Source organism: Mobula birostris, chromosome 3 (genome assembly GCF_030028105.1).
Source record: "Mobula birostris isolate sMobBir1 chromosome 3, sMobBir1.hap1, whole genome shotgun sequence".
NCBI classification, from domain to species: Eukaryota; Metazoa; Chordata; class Chondrichthyes; order Myliobatiformes; family Myliobatidae; genus Mobula; species Mobula birostris.
Window position 1 is genome coordinate 222,274,943 of NC_092372.1, and position 26,426 is coordinate 222,301,368.

Sequence of the window (26,426 nt, forward strand, 5' to 3'; positions counted from 1 at the left end):
GCCTCTACCACCAGCCTTAGCAACACTTTCCACATACGCACCACTCACTGTGTACAAAAAACTACCTCTCACATGCCCCCTATGCTTTCCTCCAATCACCTTAAAATTATGACCCCTTATATTAGTCAGTTCCACCCTGTGAAAAAGCCTCTGGCAATGTACTCTACCTATGCCTCTTATTATCTTGTACACCTCTATCAAGTCACCTCTCATCCTCCTTTGCTCCACAGAGAAAAGCCCTTGCTCACTCAACCTATCCTCCGAAGACATGCTCTTTAATTCAGGTAGCATCCTGGTAAATCTCCTCTGCACCCATAAGACTATAAGATATAGGAGCCGAAATAGGCTATTTGGCCCTTTGAGTCTGCTCCACCATTTCATCATGGCTGATCCAATTTTCCTCTCAGCCCCAATCTCCCAGCTTTTCTCTGTATCCCTTCATGCCTGACCAATCAAAAATCTATCAACCCCTGCCTTAAATATACATAAAGACTTGGCCTCCGTAGCCGCTCACGGCAAAGAATTCCACAGATTCACCACTCTCTGGCTGAAGAAATTCCTTCTCATCTGTTCTAAAACAACGCCCCTCTATTCTTAGACTCTCCCACCACAGGAAACATCCTCCTTCCCTCCACAGAGAAAAGCCCTAGTTCACTCAACCTATCTTCAAAAGACATGCTCTCTAATTTAGACAGCATCCTTTTACTTCCTTCCTATAATGAGGCTACCATAATTGAACACAATATTCCAGTGTGGTCTAATCAGAGTTTTATAGAGCTGCAACATTACCTCATGGCACTTGGAAACATAGAAAACATACAGCACAACACAGGCCCTTCAGCCCACAAAGCTGTCCCGAACATGTCCCTACCTCAGAACTACCTAGACTTTACCCATAGCCCTCTATTTTTCTAAGCTCCATGTAGCCATCCAGGAGTCTCTTAAAAGACCCTATCATTTCCACCTCCACCGCCGCCGGCAGCCCATTCCACGCATTCACCACTCTCTGTATAAAAAACTTACCCCTGACATCTCCTCTGTACCTACTTCCAAGCATGCTGTCTCATGCTAGCCATTTCAGCCCTGGGGAAAAGCCTCTGACTATCCACAGGATCAATGCCTCTCATTATCTTATATATCTCTGTCAGGTCAAGTCTCATCCTCCGTCACTCCAAGGAGAAAAGGCTGAGTTCACTCAGCCAATTCTCATAAGGCATGCTCCCCAATCCAAGCAACATCCTTGTAAGTCTCCTCTGCACCCTTTCTATGGTTTCCACATCCTTCCTGTAGTGATGCGACCAGAATTGAGCACAGTACTCCAAGTGGGGTCTGACCAGGGTCCTATAAGGCTGCAACATTACCTCTTGGCTCTTAAACTCAATCCCTTGATTGATGAAGGCCAATGAACCATATGCCTTCTTAACCACATAGTCAACCTGTGTAGCAGCTTTGAGTGTCCTATGGACTCGAACCCCAAGATCCCTCTGATCCTCCACACTGCCAAGAGTCTTACCATTAATGTTATATTCTGCCATCATATTTGACCTACCAAAACGAACCACCTCACACTTATCTGGGTTGAACTCCATCTGCCACTTCTCAACCCAGTTTTGCATCCTATCAATGTCCCGTTGTAACTTCTGACAGCTCTCCACACTATACACAACACCCCCAACCTCTGTGTCATCAGCAAATTTACTAACCCATCCCTCCACTTCGTCATCCAGGCCATTTATAAAAATCACAAAGAGTAGGGGTCCCAGAACAAATCCTTGAGGCACACCACTGGTCACTGGCCTCCATGCAGAATATGACCCATCTACAACCACTCTTTGCCTTCTGTGGGCAAGCCAGTTCTGGATCCACAAAGCAATGTCCCGTTGGATCCCATGCCTCCTTACTTTCTCAATAAGCCTGGCCTGGGCTACATTATCAAATGCCTTGCTGAAATCCATATACACTACATCTATGGCTCTACCTTCATCAATGTGTTTAGTCACATCCTCAAAAAATTCAATCAGGCTCGTAAGGCACGACCTGCCCTTGACAAAGCCATGCCTCTCAGGATCTTCTCCATCAACTTACCAACCACTGAAATAAGACTCACTGGCCTATAATTTCCTACTCCCATTCTTGAATAAGGGAACAACATCTGCAACCCTCCAATCCTCCGGAACCTTTCCCGTCCTCATTGATGATGCAAAGATCATTGCCCAGAGGCTCAGCAATCTCTTCCCTTGCTTCCCACAGTAGCCTGGAGTATATCTTTTCCGGTCCCAGCGACTTATCCAATTTGATGCTTTACAAAAGCTCCAGCACATCCTCTTCCTTTATATCTACATTCTCAAGCTTTTCAGTCCACTGCAAGTCATCCCTACAATCACCAAGATCCTTTTCCTTACTGAGTACTGAAGCAAAGTATTCATTAAGTACCTTTGCTATTTCCTCTGGTTCCATACACACTTTTCCACTGTCATACTTGATTGGTCCTATTCTCTCATGTCTTACCCTCTTGTTCTTCACATGCTTGTAGAATGCCTTGGGGTTTTCCTTAATCCTGTCCGCCAAGGCCTTCTCATGGACCCTTCTGGCTCTCCTAATTCCATTCTTAAGCTCCTTCCTGCTAGCCTTATAATCTTCTAGATCTCTATCATTACCTAGTTTTTTGAACCTTTCGTAAGCTCTTCTTTTCTTCTTGACTAGATTTACAACAGCCTTTATACACCACGGATCTTGTACCCTACCATCCTTTCCATGTCTCATTGGAATGTACCTACTCAGAACCCCACACAAATATCCCCTGAACATTTGCCATATTTCTTCCATACATTTCCCTGAGAACATCTGTTTCCAATCTATGCTTCCAAGTTCCTGCCTGATAGCCTCATATTTCCCTTTACTCCAATTAAACATTTCCCTAACTTGTCTGCTCCTATCCCTCTCCAATGCTATGGTAAAGGAGATAGAATTGTGATCACTATCTCCAAAATGCTCTCCCACTGAGAGACCTGACACCTGACCAGGTTCATTTCCCAATACCAGATCAAGTATAGCCTCTCCTCTTGTAGGCTTATCTACATACTGTGTCAAGAAACCTTCCTGAACACACCTAACAAACCCTACTCCATCTAAACCCCTCACTCTAGGGAGATGCCAATCAATATTTGGGAAGTTAAAACCTCCCACCACAACAACCTTGTTATTATTACTCCTTTCCAGAATCTGTCTCCCCATCTGCTCCTCGATGTCCCTGTTACTATTGGGTGCTCTATAAAAAACACCCAGTAGAGTTATTGACCCCTTCCTGTTCCTAACTTCCACCCACAGAGACTCCGAAGACAACCCCTCCATGTCTTCCACCTTTTTTGCAGCTGTGACACTATCTCTGATCAACAGTGCCACGCCCCCACCTCTTTTGCCTCCCTCCCTGTCCTTTCTGAAATATATAAAGCCTGGCACTTGAAGTAGACATTCCTGCCCCTGCACTATCCAAGTCTCTGTAGTGGCCACATCATCATAGCTCCAAGTGCTGATCCATACTCTAAGCTCATCCGCTTTATTCATGATACTCCTCGCATTAAAATTGACACATCTCAAACCATCGGTCTGAGCGCGTCCCTTCTCTATCACCTGCCTATCCTCCCTTTCTCACTGTCTCCAAGCTTTCTCTATTTGTGAGCCAACCTCCCTTTCCTCCGTCACTTCGGTTCGGTTCCCAGCCCCCAGCAATTCTAGTTTAATCCCTCCCCAATAGCCTTAGCAAGCCTTCCCACCAGGATATTGGTCCCCCTCAGATTCAAGTGCAACCCGTCCTTTTTGTACAGGTCACACCTGCCCCAAAAGATGTCCCAATGATCCAGAAATCTGAATCCCTGCCCCCTGCTCCAATCCCTCAGCCACACATTTATCCTCCACCTCATTCTATTCCTATACTCACTGTCATGTGGCACAGGCAGTAATCCCGAGATTACTACCTTTTGCCATCCTGCTTCTCAACTTCCTTCCTAACTCCCTGTAGTCTGTTTTCAGGACCTCCTACCTTTTCCTACCCATGTCGTTGGTACCAATATGTACCACAACCTCTGGCTGTTCTCCTTCCCACTGTGGGATATGGTGGACGTGATCAGAAATATCCCGGACCCTGGCACCTGGGAGGCAAACTACCATCTGCGTTTCTTTCCTGCGTCCACAGAATCGCCTATCTGACCCCCTAACTATAGAGTCCCCTATCACTGCTGCCATCCTCTTCCTTTCCCTGCCCTTCTGAGTCATAGTGCCAGACTCTGTGCAGAGGCGCGATCACTGTTGCTTCCCCCAGGTAGGCCGTCCCCCCCTAACAGTACTCAAACAGGAGTACTTATTTTTAAGGGGGGGCAGCCACTGGGGTACTCTCTAGCACCTGCTTTTTGCCCTTTCCTTTCCTGACTGTTACCCACTTCTCTGTCTCCTGTGGTCTCAGGATGACTACCTGCCTATAGCTCCTCTCTATCGCCTCCTCACTCTCCCTGACCAGACGAAGGTCATTGAGCTGCAGCTCCAGTTCCCTAACACGGTCTCTAAGGAGCTGCAGCTCAACACATTTGGTGCAGATGTGGTCATCCGGGAGGCCGGGAGTCTCCAGGACCTCCCACATCTGACACTGAGCACAGAAAACCGGCCTCACACACATACTTGAACTCAATCTCCCGACTAATGAAGACCAACACACTATACAACATCTTAACCATTTTGTCAACTTGCACAGCAACTTTGAGGGATCTATGACATAGAAACATAGCAAACCTACAGCACAATACAAGCCCTTCAGCCCACAAAGTTGTGCCGAACATGTCCCTACCTTAGAAATTACTAAGCTTACCCATAGCTGTCTATTTTTCTAAGCTCCATGTACCTATCCAAAAGTCTCTTAAAAGACCCTATTGTATCCGCCTCCACCACCGTTGCCGGCAGCCCATTCCACGCACTCACCACTCTCTGCGTAAAAAACTCACATCTCATCTGTACCTACTCCCCAGCACCTTAAACCTGTGTCCTCTTGTGGCAACCATTTCAGCCCTGAAAAAAAGCCTCTGACTATCCACACGATCAATGCCCATCATCATTTTATACACCTTTTTCAGGTCACCTCTCATCCCCCATTGCTCCAAGGAGAAAAGGCCGAGTTCACTCAACCTGTTTTCATAAGGCATGCTCCCCAACCCAGGCAACATTCTTGTAATCTGCTCTGCACCCTTTCTATGGTTTCCACATCCTTCCTGTAGTGAGGCGACCAGAACTGAGCACAGTACTTCAAGTGGGGTCTGACCAGGGTCCTATATAGCTGCAACATTACCTCTCAGCTCCTAAATTCAATTCCACTATTAGTGAAGGCCAATACACCGTATGCCTTCTTAACCACAGAGTCAACCTGCGCAGCTGCTTTGAGCATCCTATGGACTCGGACCCCAAGATCCCTCTGATCCTCCACACTACCAAGAGTCTTACCATTAACACTATATTCTCTCATCATATTTGACTTACCAAAATGAACCACTTCAAACTTACCTGGGTTGAACTCCATCTACCACCTCTCAGCCCAGTTTTGCATCCTATCAATGTCCTGTTGTAACCTCTGACAGCCCTCCACACTATCCACAACACCTCCAACCTTTGTGTCATCAGCAAACTTACTAACCCATCCCTCCACTTCCTCATCCAGGTCATGTATAAAAATCACAAAGAGTAAGAGTCCCAGAACATCGTTGCAAGATTGCTCTGTTCTGCCACACTGCTAAGAATCCTATCATTAACCACGTACTCTCCCTTCAAGTTTGACTTTCCAAATAAAATCACTTCACACTTTTCCAGAATGAAGTCTATCTACCACTTCTCAGCCCAGCTCTGCATCCTATCAATGTCCTATTGTAATCTATGGCAACATTCTACACCATGCGCAACACCACCAACCTTACTAACCCACCATTCCACTTCCTGATTCAAGTCTGAAATATCAGCTCTTCCATCTATGTCACTGCACTATTCTGTGTACATACATCTATTGATGCTTCTGGACACATCTTCAGTGATGTTCCTGGAATCATCGGGTGTTTCCGGTCTTTCAACATCATACAACCTCCTCCAGGTGACCCAGCCGGGGCTGATCAGACCCCAGCTTGTGTCCAGATGGCTAGCTACTTATGACTCCATGGCTCCCCTCTTTTGAGCCACAGTCATCTTGAGGCCCTCTCTGCCGCATCGGTGGTACTGCAGATGGCTCTCCTCTTCCTCTCTCCCTCGATGCCCAAAATGCTGAAGGCTCTAACTAAAGAACGGACTACAAATTCCCTACAACCAACCTCCACTGGGAGACACCTCGCTCTCCATCCAGCCTGCTGACAGTTGCTGACCAGTCCTGTGTACTTGGAGAGCTTCCTTTCAAAGTCATACTATTCAGGAAATAAACTCTAACTATGACATAAAATTCCACAGGTTGTATGTCGGCATTTTACCTTTGTTATTTCTTCATCTGGATTTTGAAGATCTGTGTCCGATGGCAAGGGGTTAATATTTTCAGAAGAAGATTTGATCTCCTCTGCAGCCTCTTCTTCATTCATTTCAGAAATATTATTTCAGGAACCTGATCAAACTGAAGAACTTATCTTGATCGAGAAATAGAAAGGTGGAAGTGATGATACGGTAGGATTGCATCTATGTTACTAAAGTCATCTTGTCATCTAAATGCTTGGTCCAGAGCCAGTGTTTCAAATTTTGTCATCTAAATGCTTGGTCCAGAGCCAGTGTTTCAAATTGCACTGTGCCATCTGTTAAATGCATATTCAAATGATTAAATAAATCTGGAGTTCCAGCAGTAATGGTAATCATGAAAGCACAAGGCTGTTGTAATACCAGGACTGTTGGAGGACCTGTCCTGAGTCCAACACGTACATGCAATTATGAAACAAGCACTGCAGCACCTCTACTTCCTTAGGGGTTTGTAAAGATTTGGCATGACATCCATAACTTTGACAAATTTCTACAGATGTGTAGTAGAGAGTATATTGACTGGGCGCATCACAGCCTGGTATGGAAACACCAATGCCCCTAAATGGAAGATCCTATAAAAGTTTGTGGATACAGCCCAGTCCATCATGGGTAAAGCTCTCTCAAGCATTGAACATATTAATGTGAAACACTGTCGCAGGAAAGCAGCATCCATCATCAGGAAACCCTACCACCCAGGACATGTCCTTTTCTCACTGCTGCCATTCGGAATAAGGTACAGGAGACTTTGGACTCACACCACCAGGTTCAGGAACAGTTACCACCCCTCAGTCATCAGGCTCTTGAACCAAAGGGGATAACTTCACTCAACTTCACTTACCCCATCATTGAAATGTTCTCACAACCAGTGGACTTGTTTTCAAGGACTCTTAATCTCATGTTTTCAATATTTATTTCTTTTTGTACTTACACAGTTTGTTGTCTTCTGCACTCTGGTAGAATGCCGAAGTTCAGTGGTCTTTCACTGATTCTGTTATGGTTATTATTCTATAGAACAGCGGTCCCCAACCACCGGCCCGTGGACTTTTACCGGGCCACGAGGAAACGATATGAGTCAGCTGCACCTTTCCTCATTCCGTCACACACTGTTGAACTTGAACATAGGGTTGCCAACTGTCCCGTATTTGCCGGGACATCCCATATATTGGGCTAAATTGGTTTGTCCCATACAGGACCGCCCTTGTCCCGTATTTCCCCTGCTAAGGTAGAGCGTTCCTATGAAACCTTTTGTAAGCCGAAATGGCGTAAAGCGAAGAAGCAATTACCATTAATTTATATGGGTAAAATTTTTGAGTGTTCCCAGACCCAAAAAATAACCTACTAAATCATACCAAATAACACATAAAACCTAAAATAACACTAGCATATAGTAAAAGCTGGAATATGATAAATACACAGCCTATATAAAGTAGAAATAATGTATATACAGTGTAGTCGGGAAGATTAAGCCAAAAGCGATTTGTGGGAAAAAAAATGGCACGTACGTGCATGCGTACATCATGCATGCGCACACAGGTGCCCGCGCAAGGCTTCATGATCATGGTAGTCTTTCTCAGGGTAAACACCAGTCCCATATTTGACTGCTACTTTTGTCCCTTATCTGGGAGTGAGAAAGATGGCAACCCTAACTGTAAAAGACATGTTGAGGTCAGTTTAACCCTACTTGAACACCCCCTCCAGGTCAGCCGGTCCGTAAGAATATTGTCAATATTAAACTGGTCCGCGGTGCAAAAAAGGTTGGGGTTATAGAATTATTGAATGTGCTCACAAGAAAATGAATCTCAGGGTTGTATATAGTGACATAAACAGTTAAAAAAAATACACGTGGACTAAGATGTTAACTGTCCTGTGCTATCACCAGTGAGATCATCAGTTGATCTGCCACTTTTCGGCCCATTTATGATCAAGACTCCCTCGAGGTGGTGGGCCAGCAGTGCTAAAGCATCACTTCCCACAGGTGAGCTTAAAAACTTGGCATCTGCCCCTATCAGAGTTGTTGGTCACTTCCATCCAACAGATAGTCTATGTACTTAGATAATAAATTTACTTTGAACTTTGATTTAATTTCTTTACCATAAGAAAATATGCCTTCTTGGCCTTTATATGACTCCAGACCAACCAATATAATTTACTCTTAATTACATTCCAATTCAAGGGCAATAATAAATTAATGTATAAAAATATCATAATGCTACAGTGCCTCATTCCCTGCTGAGATAGGGACATGCTTGTCCTAGCATGTGAAGTCACATCCAGTAGATTGGGTGGATGAGATCAACAGTGGTATCCAATGACCAGAAAGGCAGCTCTGCAATGCTTCATGAACCACAAAATGCATGACAAAGCACGGAAGAATTCTTGGTAATTCGCTGCAACCAAGGAAGACCCCAGTTGTAATGACTACTCATACTACTGGACTTAAAGCTACGAAGTTGAGAGGGTGTAACTGCACCAATGCAACAGCTTTTCCACTTTAAAAACTCACCTGGTCAGGTTTCCTTGCATTATCGGACAGGACGGACACCCAGCCAATCAATCAATGCTGCAATACAATACTAATCCAATGTTATTAAGAAATATGAGAAATGAAACAATTAGTATAATGCTATTCCAATTTTTGCCAAGAGCCAGCTAAGTTCAAAATAACTTTATTATCTTAGTATATATATATGTCACCATATACTACCCTGAGGTTCATTTTCTTACAATAGCAGACTATTAGAACAATATTTCCAATCCAAAGCTTTTATTTATAATATCATAATGAACTCTTTGACAGTCCAGTATTATTATATTTTAATGAACTAACCATCCAGTATGTTTTAGGATATTATGATATAATTGAGAGAAGTGTAAAGTAATGCACTTTGTAAAGTATGAATTTGGAAAGGACGTGCAATAAATATTAGGGCCCAGGGAGTACTGCTGAACTGAAACCTGGGGTACACGTACATAATTCCCTAAAAGTGTTGACAGAGATGCACAGGGTGGTGAAGAAGAAACACTGCATGCTTGCCTTCATTATCCAGGGTGCTGAGTACAGGAATTGTAACATCACAATGTAACTCCAGTGAGACTGGAGGACTGTGCACAGTTCTGGTCACCATAATAAAGGATGGATGTGAGTTAGAGAGGCTGCAGAACAGATTCACAAGCATGTCGCCAGTACTGAAGGATGAGTCATAAGGAGAGACTGGATAGGTGGGACTGTTTACCCTGAAGGAGTAAACACAAAATACTCAGCAGATGCTGGGGTTAAAGCAACACACACAACACACTGGAGGATCTCAACAGGTCGGGCAGCATCCATGGAAACAAACAGTCAACGTTTCGGGCCGAGACCCTTTGTCAGGACTGAAGAGGGAGGGGGCAGGGGCCCTACAAAGAAGGTGGGGGGAGGGTGGGAAGGAGAAGGCTGGTAGGTTCCAGGTGAAAAACCAGTAAGGGGAAAGATAAATGGGTGGGGGAAGGGAAGCAGGGAGGTGATAGGCAGGAAAGGTGAAGAAAGAATAGAGGAAAACACAATGGGTAGTAGAAGGAGGCAGAACCGTGAGGGAGGTGATAGGCAGCTGGAGGAAGGGGCAGAGTGAATCTGTGATGGGGGAAGGGAGAGGGAGGGAATTACTGGAAGTTGGAGCATTCAATGTTCATGCCAAGGGGCCGGAGACTACCTAGACGGTATATGAGCTCCTCCAGCCTGAGTTTGGCCTCGTCATGGCAGTACAGGAGGCCATGTATGGACATATCTGAATGGGAATGTGAAGCAGAGTTGAAGTGGGTGGCAACCGGGAGATCCTGTCCGTTGTGGCGGATGGAGCGGAGGTGCTCGACAAAGCGGTCCCCCAATCTGTGTCAATTCTCACCGATGTGGAGGAGGCTGCACCAGGAGCACCGGATGCAATAGATGACCCCAACAGACTCACAAGTGAAGTGTTGCCTCACCTGGAAGGACTGTTTGGGGCCCTGAATGGTGGTGAGAGAGGAGGTGCAGGGACAGGTGTAGCACTTATGCTTACAGGGATAAGTGCCGGGTGGGAGATCCGTGGGGAGGGACGTGTGGATCAGGGAGTCACGGAGGAAACGATCACTGTGGAAAGCAGAGAGGGGTAGAGAGGAAAAGATGTGCTTAGTGGTGGGGTCCTGTTGAGGGTGGCAGAAGTTGCAGAGGACAATGTGCTGGATCCCGGAGGCTGGTGGGGTGGTAGGTGAGGACAAGGGGAACTCTATCCCTGTTGTGGTGACGGGAGGATGGGGTGAGGGCCAAAGTCAATTTCATCGACTTTGCTTCTAACTTCCACCCAGCCCTCAAATTCACTTGGTCCATCTCGGACACTTCTCTCCCCTTTCTCGATCTCTGGAGACAGACTGTCCACTGACACCTTCTATAAGCCCACTGACTCTCATAACTACCTCAACTATACCTCTTCCCACCCTGCCACATGCAAAATTGCCATTCCCTATTGCCAGTTCCTCCGTCTCCACCGCATCTGCTCCCAGGATGAGGCTTTCCGTTCCAGGACCTCTCAAATGTCCTCTTTCTTTAAGGATCATGATTTCCCTTCTGCCATCATCAATGATGCTCTCACCCGCATCTCCTCCATTTCCCGCACTTCGGCCCTCGCCCCATCCTCCCATCACCACAACAAGGACAGAGTTCCCCTTGTCCTCACCTACCACCCCACTAGCCTCCGGATCCAACACATTATCCTCCGCAACTTCCACCACCTTCAACAAGACCCCACCACTAAGCACATCTTTCACTCTCTACCTCTCTCTGCTTTCCACAGGGATTGTTCCCTCTGCAACTCCCTGGTCCACACGTCCCACCCCACAGATCTCCCACCCAGCACTTATCCCTGTAAGCATAAGTGCTACACCTGTCCCTGCACCTCCTCTCTTGCCACCATTCAGGGCCCCAAACAGTCCTTCCAGGTGAGGCAACACTTCATTGTGAGTCTGTTGGGGTCATCTATTGCATCCGGTGCTCCTGGTGCAGCCTCCTCTACATCGGTGAGACCCGATGCAGATTGGGGGACCGCTTTGTCGAGCACCTTCGCTCCGTCCGCCACAACGGACAGGGTCTCCCGGTTGTCACTCACTTCAACTCTGCTTCACATTCCCATTCAGATATGTCCATACATGGCCTTCTCTACTGCCATGATGAGGCCAAACTCAGGTTGGAGGAGCAACACCTCATATACCATCTGGGTAGTCTCCAGCCCCTTGGCATGAATATTGAATTCTCCAACTTCTGGTAATTCCTTCCCTCTCCCTTCCCCCATCCCAGTTTCACTCTGCCCCCTCCCCCAGATGCCTATCACCTCCCTCATGGTTCTGCCTCCTTCTACTACCCATTGTGCTTTCCCCTAATCCTTCTTCACCTTTCCTGCCTATCCCCAGCCCCACCCCTTTATCGTTCTCCTTACTGGTTTTTCACCTGGAACCTACCAGCCTTCTCCTTCCCACCCTCCCCCCACCTTCTTTATAGGGCCCCTGCCCACTCCCTCTTCAGTCCTGACGAAGGGTCTTGGCCCGAAACGTTGACTGTTCATTTCCACAGATGGTGCCCGACCTGTTGAGTTCCTCCAGCGTGTTGTGCGTGTTACCCTGAAGGACGCTAAGGGGTGACCTTAAACTGGTTTATAAAATTACAGCATGAGGAGCATGGAGCATAGATAATCACAGTCTCTTCCTAGTGTTGGGGACTCCAAAACTATCCGGTATGGATTTAAGCAGGGCAAATTTTTTGCATATATGAAATGAATTGCACAACGTTTAAAAGACATTTGGAGAGGTTCGTGGATAGGGAAAATGTAAAGGGAGCAATAAATAATATACTATCCCGATGCAGAATTTCAGCCCGAAACATCAACAATTCTTTGCCCTCCACAGATGTTGCTCGACCCGCTGAGTACCTCCAGCAGACTGCTTGCCTGATTCGAGCGTAGCACACTTTTGTGCCTCCGACATTTAGAGATTTATGGACCAAATGCAAGCAGATGGGATTGGCTCAGATAAGCACCGTGGTTAGGTATGGACGAGGAGGGCCGAAGGGCCTGTTTCCCTGCTGTTAAAACTCCAGTGAAGAAAGGAGACGAGACGGGAGCTCACCAGTAGTGACATGCTCCGTGGCCCGTCTCTCCACAGCCCAGCCATCCCTCCTCCCCCAACCCTGCTCACTTATGGGGAGCGCGGATTGAGTCCGGGCGATGCCCTTCTCCCCTCTCACCTTCGCTTACTCTGTCGGTCAGCCGCAAGCGGGAGAAACCCGGCTAATCTTCGCCATCTTGTCCGTTTCACAAGTTGCCTGAGCAACCGTCCCCGGGCAACTGGCGACCAATCAAAGGAAGGGATGTGATTGCGGCGCCGTGCCATCTTGAGAAGGTCGTTCCTTTCTCTTCACCCCCTCAGCGAAGGGAGAGGGGTTGCCATCATGCGAAGGTCGCTCATTTCCCGCCGCCGCGGGTGGGTGGGGAAGAGTGACCTTTTCGTGCTTTGTACCTGTGCGTACGCCTCAGTCGTGATTTAATGTCTCCGCGATCCATCGTGAGATTCCGAGCAGGTACATGTGGTGAATTTAGAGCTTTGCTGACCCTTTTAAAATTAGTGAAGAGCATGAATACCGAACGTCCCCATGAAGGATCTCGGCGCAGAACGTTGATTTTATTCCCCTCCATTGGTGCTGAGTTCCTCCAGATTTGCTGGAACTCAGTTGCTGGAAATCCGGAGTGTGTTGCTCCGGATTTCCAGCAACTGTAGAATCTCTTATGTCACTGAACGTCTTCTAAACATTGTAGTTTTACCGCTTCCTTAGGCAGCTCGTTTCACATACTCACTTTGTGAAAAACCTGCCCCTAACATTCCCTCTAAGGCTTTTCCCTTTAAGTCTTTCTCCTGAGTCTATGCCCTATAACTTTAGACTAGAAAGGGGAAAAAAGACTGACAATTTGTGCCCTTCTCCTTCCCTCTTAGAGGCATCTGACGGGTATCTATGTTCTTCATAATTTTTTAAGCCTCTAAGGTCACTGCTCAGCCTGATTCACTCCAGGGTAAACAGCCCAGCTTTCCAGTCTTTCCTTATAACTCAAGTCATCCAATCCTAATGAAGGGTCTTGGGAGGAGACAGGCATAGATAATCAGTTTTTTTTCCCCCCTGTGCAGGAGAGTCAAATTAAAAGGCACTGAATTAAGAAGTGAAAGACTTAGAAGAGATATGAGCTAATAAATTCTCTTACTATCTCTTCTTTCAGTTAGTCCTGATGAAGAGTCTCGGCCCGAAATGTCGACTGTACCTCTTCCTATAGATGCTGCGTGCCACCAGCATTTTGTGTGTGTAGCTTGAATTTCCAGCATCTGCAGATTTCCTCGTGTTTGAGAAGGGATCTGAGCAAGTTTTTCCACATAGTGGGTATATGAATTGAACTGCTAATAAGCTTCAGGATCTCCTTGCTCAATTGGATCCTTGATTGCAGACTTGGGCAGACTCCAGTCAGTTCAGATTGGCAACAACATCTCCATCAGCACAGGTGTACCTCAAGGCTGCGTGCTTAGCCCCCTGCTCTTTATACATATGACTGGCTAAACACAGCTCCAATGTTTGAGTTTGCTGACAACACTGCTGTTGTGTGCCAGATCAAAGGGGGTGCTGTATCAGCATCTTGGAGGGTGATTGAAAATCTGGCTGAGTGGTGCCGTAACAACAACCTCTCACTCAATGTCAGCAAGACCAAGGAGCTGATTGTTGACTTCAGGAGGAGGAAATCAGAGGTCCACGAGCCAGTCCTCAATGGAGGATCAATGCTGGAGAGGGTCAGCAACTTCAAATTACTCAGTTTTATCACTTTGGAGGACCTGTCCCGAGCCCAGCTCATAAGTTCAATTATGAAGAAAGTACAGCAGCACCTCCACTTCCTTAGGAGTTTGTGAAGATTTGGCAAACTTCGACAAACTTCTATAGATGTGTAGTGGAGAGTATATTGACTGGCTGCTACACAGCCTGGTATGGATACACCAATGCCCTTGAATGGAAAATCTGACAAAAAGTAGCAGATATGGCCCAGTCCATCAAGGGTAAAGTCCTCCCCACCATTGAACACATCTACACGAAGTGTTGTCACAGGAAAGCAGCATCCATCATCGGGGACACCCACCATCCACATGCTGTCTTCTCTCTGCTGCCATCAGGAAGAAGGTACAGGAGCCTCAGGACTCACACCACCAGGTTCAGGAACAGCTCAGAATCAGGTTTATGATCACCGGCACGTGTCGTGAACTTTGTTAACTTAGCAGCAGCAGCTCAATGCAATACTTAATATACAAGGAAAAAAATTAAAATAATAATCAATAAATAAGTCATTTACAGTATATGTATATTAAATAGATTAAAAATCATGCAAAATACAGAAATATATTTTAAAAAGTGAGGTAGTGTTCACGGGTTCAATGTCCATTTAGGAATCGGATGTCAGAGGGGAAGAAGCTGTTCCTGAATCGCTGAGTGTGTGCCTTCAGGCTTCTGTATCTCCTAGCTGATGGTAACAGTGAGAAAAGGGGCACGCCCTGGGTGCTGGACGTCCTTAATAATGGACACTTCCTTCTGAGACACTGCTCCTTGAAGATGTCCTGGGTACTTTGTAGGCTAGTACCCAAGATGGAGCTGACTAAATTTACAACCCTCTGCAGCTTCTTTTGGTCCTCTGCAGTTGCCCCTCCCCCCCCCATACCAGACAGGCTGCAGCCTGTCATAATACTCTCCATGGTCCATCTATAGAAGCTTTTGAGTGTATTTGTTGACGTACCAAATCTCTTCAAACTCCTAATGAAGTATAGTCGCTGTCTTGCCTTCTTTATAACTGCATCGATATGTCGGGACCAGGTTAGGTCCTCAGAGATCTTAGCACCCAGGAACTTGAAACTGCTCACTCTCTCCACTTCTGATTCCTCTATGAGAATTGGTATATGTTCCTTTGTTTTACCCTTCCAGAAATCCACAATCAGCTCTTGTGTTTAACTGACGTTGATTGCCAGGTCGTTGATGCGACACCACTCCACTAGTTGGTATATCTCACTCCTGTACACCCTCTCGTCTTTATCCGAGATTCCACTAACAATGGTTGTAACATCAGCAAATTTATAGATGGTATTTGAGCTATGCCAAGCCACACAGTCATGGATATAGAGAGAGTAGAGCAGTGGGCTAAGCACACACCCCTGAGGTGCACCAGTGTTGATCGTCAGTGAGGGGGAGATATTATCACCAATCCACACAGATTATGGTCTTCTGGTTAGGAAGTTGAGGATCCAATTGCAGAGTGAGGTAGAGAGGCCCAGGTTCTGTAACTTCTCAATCAGGATTGTGGGAATGATGGTGTAAAATGCTGAGCTATAGTCGATGAACAACATCCTGACGTAAATGTTTGTATTGTTCATTTATTACCCCTCAACCATTAGGGTCTTGAACCAACGGGGATAAATTCACTCAACTTCACTTGCCCATCATTGAAATGTTCCCACAACCTGTGAACTCATTTTTAAGGACTGTTCATCTCATGGTCTGGATATTACTTTCTTTCCTTTTGTATTTGCACAATTCGTTGTCTTTTTCACAGGTTGAATGCCCAAGCTTATGTTTTTTTAAATCTGTTATGGACTTATTGAGTATGCACACAAGAAAATTAATATCAATAGACAATAGGTGCAGGAGTAGGCCATTCAGCCCTTTGAGCCAGCACCGCCATTCACTGTGATCATGGCTGATCATCCACAATCAATATCCAGTTCCTGCCTTATCCCCATAACCTTTGATTCCGCTATCTTGAAGAGCTCTATCCATCTCTTTCTTGAAAGCATCCAGAGACTTGGCCTCCACAGCCTTCTGGGGCAGAGCATTCCACTTATCCACCACTCTCTGGGTGAAAAAGTTTTTCCTCAACTCCGTTCTAGATGGCCTTCCCCTTATTCTTAAACTGTGGCCTCTGGTTCTGGAGTCACCCATCAGCGGGAACATGCTTCCTGCCTCCAGTGTGTTCAATCCTTTAATAACCTTATATGTTTGAAGCACCATCAATAACTCCAAAAGACTGAGGTTTGGTAAATACTGAAAGGCTTTTATTCGCTGTACAATACGACCTTCATGACCTCCACGGTGAGTGTCTGCCCCCGGACTGAGGGGGAGGGGCAAGGCGAAACACCTTTATACAGGACTGTAGGAGGAGCCACAGGGGCCTTCAGCAGAGAGGCATGTCCAGACAGTTAACCTAGTCACAACATATATATATGGTTTACCACAAGGTTTCAATAAGATCCCCTCTCATCCTTCTAAATTCCAGTGTATACAAGCCCAGTCGCTCCAATCTTTCAACATAAGACAGTCCCGCCATCCCGGGAATTAATCTTGTGAACCTATGCTGCACTCCCTCAATAGGAAGAATGTCCTTCCTCAAATTTGGAGACCAAAACTGCACACAATACTCCAGGTGTTGTCTCACCAGGGCCCTGTACAGCTGCAGAAGGACCTCTTTGCTCCTATACTCAACTCCCCTTGTTATGAAGGCCAGCATGCCATTAGCTTTCTTCACTGCCTGTTGTACTTGCATATGTCAGGTTGTATATGGTGATGCATCTGTACTTTGACAATAAATTTACTTTGAACTTTGAACTGCCCAAGGAAGTGGTAAATGCGGGTACAATTACAACGTTTAAAAGACTTTCCCTAACACAAGACATCCTGCAGATGCTGGAAGTCCAGAACAGCACACACACAATGCTAGAGGAACTCGGGTCAAGCAGCATCTATGGAGGGAAATAAACAGTCAATGTTTTGGGCTGAGGCCCTTCATAATTACTGGAAACAGGGGAAGAAGACAGAATAAGAAGGTTGGGGAGAGGAAGAAATACAAGCTGGCAGACGATAGGTGAAACCAGGTGAGAGAGAAAGATGAGTTGATGGGGGAGTGGGAATGAAGTAAGACTGTGGAAGAGGTAAAGGGCTGAAGAAGATGGAATATAGATGGAAGACAGGGAAAGAGGAGGAGCACCAGAGGAAGATGTTGGGCAGATGAGAAGAGCTGGGAAGAGAGGGGAAACAGAATGGGGAATGGAAAAAATAGAGAAGGAGGGAGCATGTAGAAATTACTAGAAATTGGTGAAATAAATGTTCGTGCCATCAGCTTGGAGGATACCCAGACAGAATATGAAATGTTGCTTCTCCAACCAGAGTGTGGCCTTATCATGGCAGTACAGGCATTAGACATGTTGAAATGGGAATGAGAAGTTGAATTGAAATGGGTGGCCACTGGGAAATCACCTATCGCCTGCCAGCTTGTACGAATGAGGAGGTATTATGGGTCCAGGTTAGATTATCCATTACGTGCACACCGAGGAATGACAAAATAGTGACAGTGGCTTGAATGTTTCTGGGTTACTGGAACCTTTCATATGAAGAGAAATGATTGTACAGATTGTGGCAGGAGAGATGAGATGATGAGAAACAGAAGAAAGGTATGAGAAAGAATGTAAACCTACTTACAAAGGAATTGTTCCAAACTCAACGTTGTTAGTTGTGGCATGACTCAAGCTTAAAATATGCAGAAAATATCAGACTTAACTGACCCTGCCTAATCCAATCAAACATTTATTCCATTACTGGATACTCCACACCTTTCCATTAATTAAATTAAAAGTCGATTATCAGTATTTTCCCATTACAGTTTTTCTTCAGAACGCAAATAGCTCAGGCTCACATCATTTTGAGCAAATATTTACTCATAATTCTTTATATTGCCTCAGGAACTAGGTGGTACATTCAGTTAGCCTGATGTCCTTTCATTTCTTGGTGAAAATATATGATCAGCGTAAATTAATTACATGAAAATTCCCTATGTGATTGTGCTTGCCAACTTCTGGCTTTTTAAGATCAGAATCCATTTGTCGTACTGCAAACATTCCACAGGAGAAAACACCTTTCTCGACGGGATTGCAGCTGATTAGAAGCTGATAACTTTGAAAAGAGAAATGAATAATTACATAACAGGAGTATTTGTGGAACTGGGGGAAGAAAGAAAGGAGTGGTACTACTGTTTAAAGAAGCCATTATGGACACCATTCCTCCTGTGAGGTACCATAGCGTTCACCAATCTGGGTTTAGTTCCTGCTCTGTCTCTAAGGAGTTTATATTTTCCCTGTGGCTGTGTGGGTTTCCTCCGGGTGCTCCGGTTTCCTCCCTTATTTTAAAGACATCCAGGTTTGGTTAGTGAGTTGCGGGCATGGTATGGTGGCATCTAAAGCAAGGTAACACTTGCGGGCTGTCCAGCACACTGCACAGAATATGTTGATCGTTGGCTCAAACGACACATTTCACTGTACGTTTTGATGTACGTGTGATTAATAAAGCTAATCTTACAAGATGAAATGAGGTAGATTGTGAGGTCAAGACTTGCTCCAGACTTCTCTCCCTCCCTCCCTCCCTCCCTCCTCCCTCCTTCCTCCTTCCAGTGCCAATGCATTTTGTGATTCAATTAACCAATCAGATCAATTTTATAATAAAAGATTAGATAAGGTCAGAATACAAGAGCTATTGTTTAATTATTTTCCTTCCATTTATTTGATTCAGGGAAATTTGGCAGTAAAAATTTTTGAGAAGACATGCTGGATCTGGAGCTTTTGGCAATCTGTTTAATATTTGCCTCAATAAAGGTGTGTGTAATAACTGTGCTGGAGGTGTAAGGGGTGTCCAGGGAGGGGTAGCACCTCTAGTGCAGGGGTTGTTGTGTCCATTCTAGGGCAGCTCACTCACCTTTGGTCTCCATCAGACATTCAGCTTCAAGTGGGTGTTCGCATACAACAGCAGTCATCGCTTCGACAGGTGGGCTAAACCAGGTCAGGGGGCGGACAGGCTTCGTACCCTGGTGAGATAGAGACATGCCTATCCTAGCTTGTGAAATCAGCTCCAGCGGACTGGGCAGAGGAGATCAGCAGTAAAATTCAATGGCCAGGAAGGCAGTTCTGCAATGCCCTGTGAAGAGTGAAGGGCATGCTAAAAGACAGAAGTCATGGTCATCCACTACAACCAAGGAAGACGTCAGTAGTGATGACTACTCGTACCCTGAACCTGGACTTCCGAGGCTGAGAGAATGGAACTGCCCTAGTGTAATGGCTTTTTCACTTTAAAAACTCTCCTGCACAGGTTTCCTGTCATTATTGGATACATCAGACAACACTAAGAACTCAACTATCAATATTTGTCTGCAAATGCATTTCTCGACTCAGTACAATTAATTTCCTCATTTTTCTGTCATTTGCTAAGGTCTTCCATACATTAGTGGAGAGTTTTATCTTTACTCACACTCTAAAATGCTCCACTTGTCTTCAATCTTTTCCACTCAGCCAATTACCTTGTTTTCCCATTCTGATTAACATGACCAACTATCTCAAACAGCAAAAATCCTTGCCTGGGGCAGATAAATATTAATTAACCTGTTCTTCTTGCTGGGGTAGCTAGAGTAGCTATCAAATGAAGTGTATCCAATACTCAAGGTTCTCCACCCTGTAAGTATATGTAAAACTACTTTCAATGTAAATGTGTCATGTACATAATCATGTTTCTACAAGGTTACACACCTACCTATGATCTTCTTCATCATTTAACAACTCAATTGCACGTGTCAGAAGGTTGCCCTGAAGACATACAGGCCCTGTGCAGAAATCTGCACCTTGGGTGACTTATTGATCTCATGGAGACTGCATGGGGAGGGAGGAGGACTCACAAAATGCACAAGTAAGGTGTAAGAGGTAAGGAAAACAGTGAAGGAAATGCATGGAAGCAACACCTCCACCGAGATTATTCTCAACAGGGATGCTCCAGAGGGTTGTGTTCTCAGCCCCTTGCTCGACTCCCTGAACACCCATGACTGTGTGGCCAGATTCTGCGCTAACTCCATCTACAAGTTTGCAGATGATACCACTGTAGTAGGCCATATCTCAAATAACAATGTGTCAGAGTATAGGAAGGAGATAGAGTTTAATGTCACAACAACAACCTTTCCCTCAATGTCAACAAAACAAAAGAGCTGGTCATTGACTTAAGAAAGGGAGGCAGTGCACATGCTTCTGTCTACATCAAAAGTGTTGAGGTTGAAAGGCCTGAGAGGTTCAAATTCTTAGGTGTACTGGACAAACTACATAGATGCCATGGACAAGGAAGCACAACAATGCCTTGTACTTCTTCAGGAGGCTAAAGGAATTTGGTACATCCCTGTTGATTCTTACCAATTTTTATCGATGCACCATAGAAAGCATTCTATGTGGATGCATAATGGCTTGGTATGGCAACTGCTCTGACAGCAATGAACTGCAGAGAGCTGAGGACTCAGCCTGGCACATCACGGGAACCAGCCTCCCCTCTATGGATTCTGCCTGTATATCTCACTGCCTCTGTAAAGTAGCCAGCATTATCAAAAACCCACCCACCCCAGATATTCTCCCTTCTCCCCTCTGTCATCAGGTAGAAGATACAAAAGCTGAAGGCAAGTATCACCGGGCTCAAGGACAGATTCTGCCCCATTGTTATCACACTCTTGAGTGGACCTCTTAATATAAGGTCGGCACTTGGCTTCACAAGCTACCTCATTATGCTCTTTCACTTTATCATTTACCTACTCTGCACTTTGTCAGTCTTCTCCGTGGATTGTCACCTCGTCGTGGTGGTCCTGTGATCCCGAGAGCAATGCCGTCTGGAGCTATGCTCCTGGTAGGGTCACCCACGGCGGTAAGGTCGAGGGTGAGGTCCCTGACAAAGAACAATCCAACCAAGACCTCAACAGTGGAACAGGCGGACAAAGTTACTTCGAACTCAATGGCTGTGAAGGTGGATGAAGGCTGCAACAAATCCATCAGCTCCAATAGTCATGGCTTCCATGCCATTGGAATCAGTTGGTTGATTTGTGAAGTATTGTGTGCTTCCTGGAGTGCAACATCGAGTACACGTTAAACAAATACATGCACAGGCGTCTTCGTTCTGTGGGCCACTTCTTCAGAATGAAGACCATCATCCTCGACCTCGAGGGATAGCCATGACGATGATGACGACTTTGTCAGTAGCTTATATGCTTCTGTCACGATGTGTGCTGGCAATGTCAGAACCCAGGTGTGGATGAAAACCAGTCTCCAGTGTAGAGACGGCAACACCAGAGTTTATTCATAAGTATTCGAACAGAACATTGATGACTTGGCTGAGCGACACCGTGAATCATAACGTTCTCAAACCTAGTACCCCATAATTAGTGCTAATTGGGCATCCGCTTAAATAATACAAGAAACATGGAATCCCAGAGCCTATCAAAATAAACTTAATAACTCCAAACAGAAAGCCCCCAGGAGACCGCATTACAAAGCAAGTCACTTGAGAAAAAGACACAAGGAAACCTAAACAATTTGCGACCTCGTTAAATGGCAACTAACCAATTCAGGTTCTCTTAAAAACGTCAGGGCCCAACACTGTCTGTCTCCCTGCATAAGCCTGAAGAGCTCATTTACATGCTTTATTCGGTAATGTTATTATTTTATCTTATTTGAGCTCAGTGCCTTGTAAATGATTTGATCTAATTGAGCAGAATGTAAGACAAGCTTTTCACTGTATCTTGGTACACATGACAATGAGAAACCAATTCCAATACTAACTTGTGTTCTAGCATAAATCACAGGCCCACCCTTTGAGGGAAAGATTATGTTATTACTCCAGCAATTGTGAAGTGCACTGGAATTTTGCAGGGAGGATCCAAAGCCAGTGGATGGTATAAAGAAGTCTTTTATGAATTTTCTGACATAAACGTACATGGTTTCTGATTTGATGGACCTATTCTTGACAGGATTGAATTAACCATCGACTTCTTTGGACAAATAATAATGGCCTGATGTTTAGTCATACAATGCAAAATCAAACATTCTCAAACTTAAAGTCAAAGTTGAGTTTATTGTCATACTGTAAGGTGCAATGAAAAACATGACGGGCACATAGTATTAGATAAGCAGCACTCACAAGAGGAACAGAAACTGGACACAATTTTTAAAAGAACGCACACAATTAGATTAAAAAAAAGTCATTTTGATGCGAAGTGGTCATAGAATGCTAAACTGTAGTGATTAGGATTTTGTTGGTTGGTTCAAGAACTGAATAGTTGAAGGGAGTAACTGTTCTAAAATTGGTGGTATGGGACTTCAGGTTTCTGAACCTCCTGCTTGATGGTAGCTGTTAAAAGATGGCATAGTCTGGGTGGTAGCGATCTTTGAGAGTACATCGCAAGATCACAAGACAAAGGAGCAGAAGTAGGCTGTTCGGCCCATCGAATCTGCTCCGCCACTCCACCATGAGCTAAACTATTCTCCCATCTAGTTCCAATTTCCGGCTTTTTCCCCATATCCCTTGATACCCTGACTAATTAGATACCTACCAATCTCCTCCTTAAATACCCTCAATGTTTGGGCCTCCACAGCTGTATGTGGCAACAAATTCCATAAATCCACAACCCTCTGGCTAAAAAAATTTCTCCTCATCTCTGTTTTAAATGGGTACCCTCTAATTCTAAGACTGTGGCCTCTTGTCCTGGATTCACCCACCAAGGGAAACAGCCTTTCCACATCTACTCTGTCCAACCCTTTCAACATTCGAAATGTTTCTATGAGATCCCCTCTCATTTTTCTATTCTCTAATAAATACAGTCCAAGAGCCGACAAACACTCCTCATATGTTAGCTCCTGCATTCCAGGAATCATCCTCGTAAATCTTCTCTGAACTCTCTCCAACATCAGTACATCCCTTCTAAGATAGAGGGCCCAAAACTGCATACAGTATTCCAAATGAGGTCTCACCAGTGCCCGAAAGAGCCTCATCAACACCTCCTTACTCTTATACACTATTCCACTTGAAATGAATGCCAACATAGCATTCGCTTTCCTTACTGCCGATCCAACCTGGTGGTTAACCTTTAGGGTATCCTGCACAAGGACCCCCAAGTCCCTTTACACTTCCGATTTTTGAGTTTTCTCCCCATCTAAATAATAATCTGCCCGATTATTTCTTCTTCCAAAATGTACAACCGTACATTTCTCAACATTGTATCTCATCTGCCATTTCTTTGCCCACTCTCCTAAACTGACCAAGTCTCTCTGCAACCTTTCCGTTTCTTCAACACTTCCTGCTCCTCCACCTATCTTGGTGTCATCCGCAAACTTCGCCACAAAACCATTTAATCCATATTGCATTCTTGAGGCAGCGCCTCCCGTAAATATTACCAACAGTGCCAGCGATGTATTGGGCATAGTCCACTGTTCACTGTAGCTTCTTGCATTCCTGCGCTTTTGAATTTCCATACTAGACCATGTTACAACCAGTCAAGATACTTCTAGCAGTCCATCTATAGAAGTGTGTCAGAATGCTTGGTGACTAGCTAAACCTCCTCAACATCCTAAGAAAACCAAATTATTTGGTGTTTTCCCTATGATTGCATCTATGTTCTGGGCTCAGGACAGGTCATCCAATATATAAACACCAAATAATTTAAAGCTGCTGACTCTTTCCTTCACCCTGTTTCCCCTTCCTGATTCAACAATTAGAGTCATAGAGCTCTTAGTTGGCTAGGCATTGAGCAAAAAGTTGTTATTGCATCACCACTCAACTAGGTGACCTATCTCAGTCTGGAAAACTGACTCTTTGTATTTCCCTTATGAGGAGAGACTGGACACTCATCCAGGTGACCTGTCTCACTCTGGTAAGCTGGCTCATTGCATTTCGGGATTGATTGGCAAGAACCGATTAAAGTAAGCAGGGGCAAACGGAGTGGCCATTGTTGGAGTGGACAGAGTTAGAGCGGAGATTTTGAGGCTTTACCTCTTTGAGGCTTCAGCAGGGAGAGGCTGTAGTTAGAGAAGGCAAAAAAAAAGTTATAGGTAGAATTTTTTTTCTCCCTTTACATTTGCTCAGAACAGTAGGGATGCCAGGCAGGGCATCTGTAACATAGATGACCCTGTGGCTTCCGTTTAAGATGGTGCCTGCGTACAACACTCCTTTGGTGGACATCTTCTGGACAGATCATGAAAACATCTGTTTTACTTCTTTTATGTCTTTTATGTTTGTTCTTCATCTTGAATGTGATTCTGGGATTGCTGGAGATTGTTTGGGTACTTCAGCGCTCTGCAGTTTCTAAGAGGGTTCCAGGAGGCAGAGGCAGCATAAGCGAACCTCGTGTCAAGAGGGCTGCAGAACAGTATGCAAGCCATTGTTTGGCTTCATTTTGCCAATTATAGCTTCAGTTGTTCACCAATCAAGGTGATGAGGGCGGTTGAAACGTTAAAGTGAGTGTGGAAATTTGGAGATCATTTGGTGCTCCAGCACTCTGCAGTTTCTGAGAGGCTTCCAGGAGGCAGAGGCAGCGTGTGCGAACCTTGTAGTGGGCAGGCGCAAGCCGAAGTTTGGCTCCATTTTGTCAATTAAAGTTCTCATTGTTCACCGTTTAAAGCGGTGAGGGAGATTGCTACATCGCAATGAGCGCAGAGGGGGAGCACCGGCTGCTGCTTGCCTTTTGATCGGTACCGGAGAGTGTTTAGACTTTGGAATATAGACATTTTTTTCAATTAGTCGTTATATTCTGTGTTTTTTCATCTGATCTTTTCATATTTTTTGTGCAGGGAGGGGTTTTTGGGGATCAATGTGCCTGATCCATTTTGTTTGTTTGTTTGTGCAGGAAGAGGGATTGGGGGGGGGGGCGGGGTGGAATTGATACGCCTAATCCGTTTTTTTTCAAGTTTTCTTTGCGCAGGAGGAGGGATATGGGGGTCGATGTGCCTGTTCCGTTTTCTTCGTTTTTTTTGTGCAGGAGGAGGAAGTTGAGAGTTGATGTGCCTGTTCCGTTCTTGTGCGTTTTTTTTGTGTGGGGTGGTGGGATTTGGGGGTTGGTGATCATGCTGCCTTTCTTTTCTTTCTTGGTTTCATGGCTCCCTGGAGGATTGAAGAATTTTGATTTTATACTTTGACAATAAATGGACATTTGAACCTCTGAGGGTAGTGGAATGTTCCTTCTGCAGCATGTGGGCAGGCAGAGAGACCTCCAGTGACCCTGCTGATTACACCTGTGAGAAGTGCATCCAGCTGCAGCTTTGAACAATCCGTGTTAAAGAGTTGGAGCTGGAACTGGATGAACTGTGGATCATTCAGGAGGCTGAGGAGGCGATAGACAGGACATATAGAGAGGTAGTTACACCCAAGGTGTGGGACACAGAAAACTGGGTGAGAGTCAGGAAGGAGAAAGGCCAGTGCAGAGTACCCCTGTGTCCATCTCCCTCAACAAAAATACACATCACTTTGGATACTGTTGGCGGGGAGGGGATATCTTGGCAGAGGAAAGTCACAGTGGTTAGGTCTCTGGCACTGAGGCTGACTCTGAGATTCAGAAGGGAAGGGGGTAGAAGAGCTGAGCTGTGGTGATAGGGTATTCGTTAGTTAGAGGAACAGAAAGGAGGGTTTGTGGACGAGAATAAGATTTGAGGACGGTATGCTGCCTCTGGGTGCCAGAGATCTCGCATTGAGTTCTCAGCATTCTGAAGTGGGAGTGTGAACAGCTAGAGGTCACTGCCCATGCAGGTGCCAGTGACATAGGTAGGAAGAGTGATGAGGTTCTGCAAAGGCAGTTCAAGGAGTTAATAGACAATAGGTGCAGGAGTAGGCCATTCAGCCCTTCGAGCCAGCACCGCCATTCACTGTGATCATGGCTGATCATCCACAATCAGTACCCCGTTCCCGCCTTCTCCCCATATCCCTTGACTCCGCTATCTTCAAAAGCTCTATCTAACTCTTTCTTGAAAGCATCCAGAGAATTAGCCTCCACTGCCTTCTGAGG

At 45.3% G+C, this 26,426-nt stretch overlaps 1 protein-coding gene across 5 annotated transcripts in view; it reads right to left on the bottom strand.

The window, feature by feature from the left end:
* dlec1 (DLEC1 cilia and flagella associated protein) overlaps positions 1 to 12,857 on the bottom strand; it is a 209,298-nt gene extending 196,441 nt beyond the window's left edge. For 3 of the 5 annotated variants that reach the window (XM_072254199.1, XM_072254200.1, XM_072254195.1), the window contains exons 1-3: positions 12,770 to 12,857; positions 9,026 to 9,082; positions 6,489 to 6,638 (exon numbers count right to left, since the gene is read on the bottom strand). In XM_072254199.1, coding sequence (XP_072110300.1) covers positions 6,489 to 6,593 — 105 coding nt within the window. In that variant the 5' untranslated portion in view covers positions 6,594 to 6,638; positions 9,026 to 9,082; positions 12,770 to 12,857. Of the gene's footprint in view, positions 1 to 6,488; positions 6,639 to 9,025; positions 9,096 to 12,769 lie in introns of all 5 variants that reach the window. The other 2 variants (XM_072254196.1, XM_072254198.1) reach the window with 2 other exon arrangements.
* Positions 12,858 to 26,426: the final 13,569 nt, after the last annotated feature.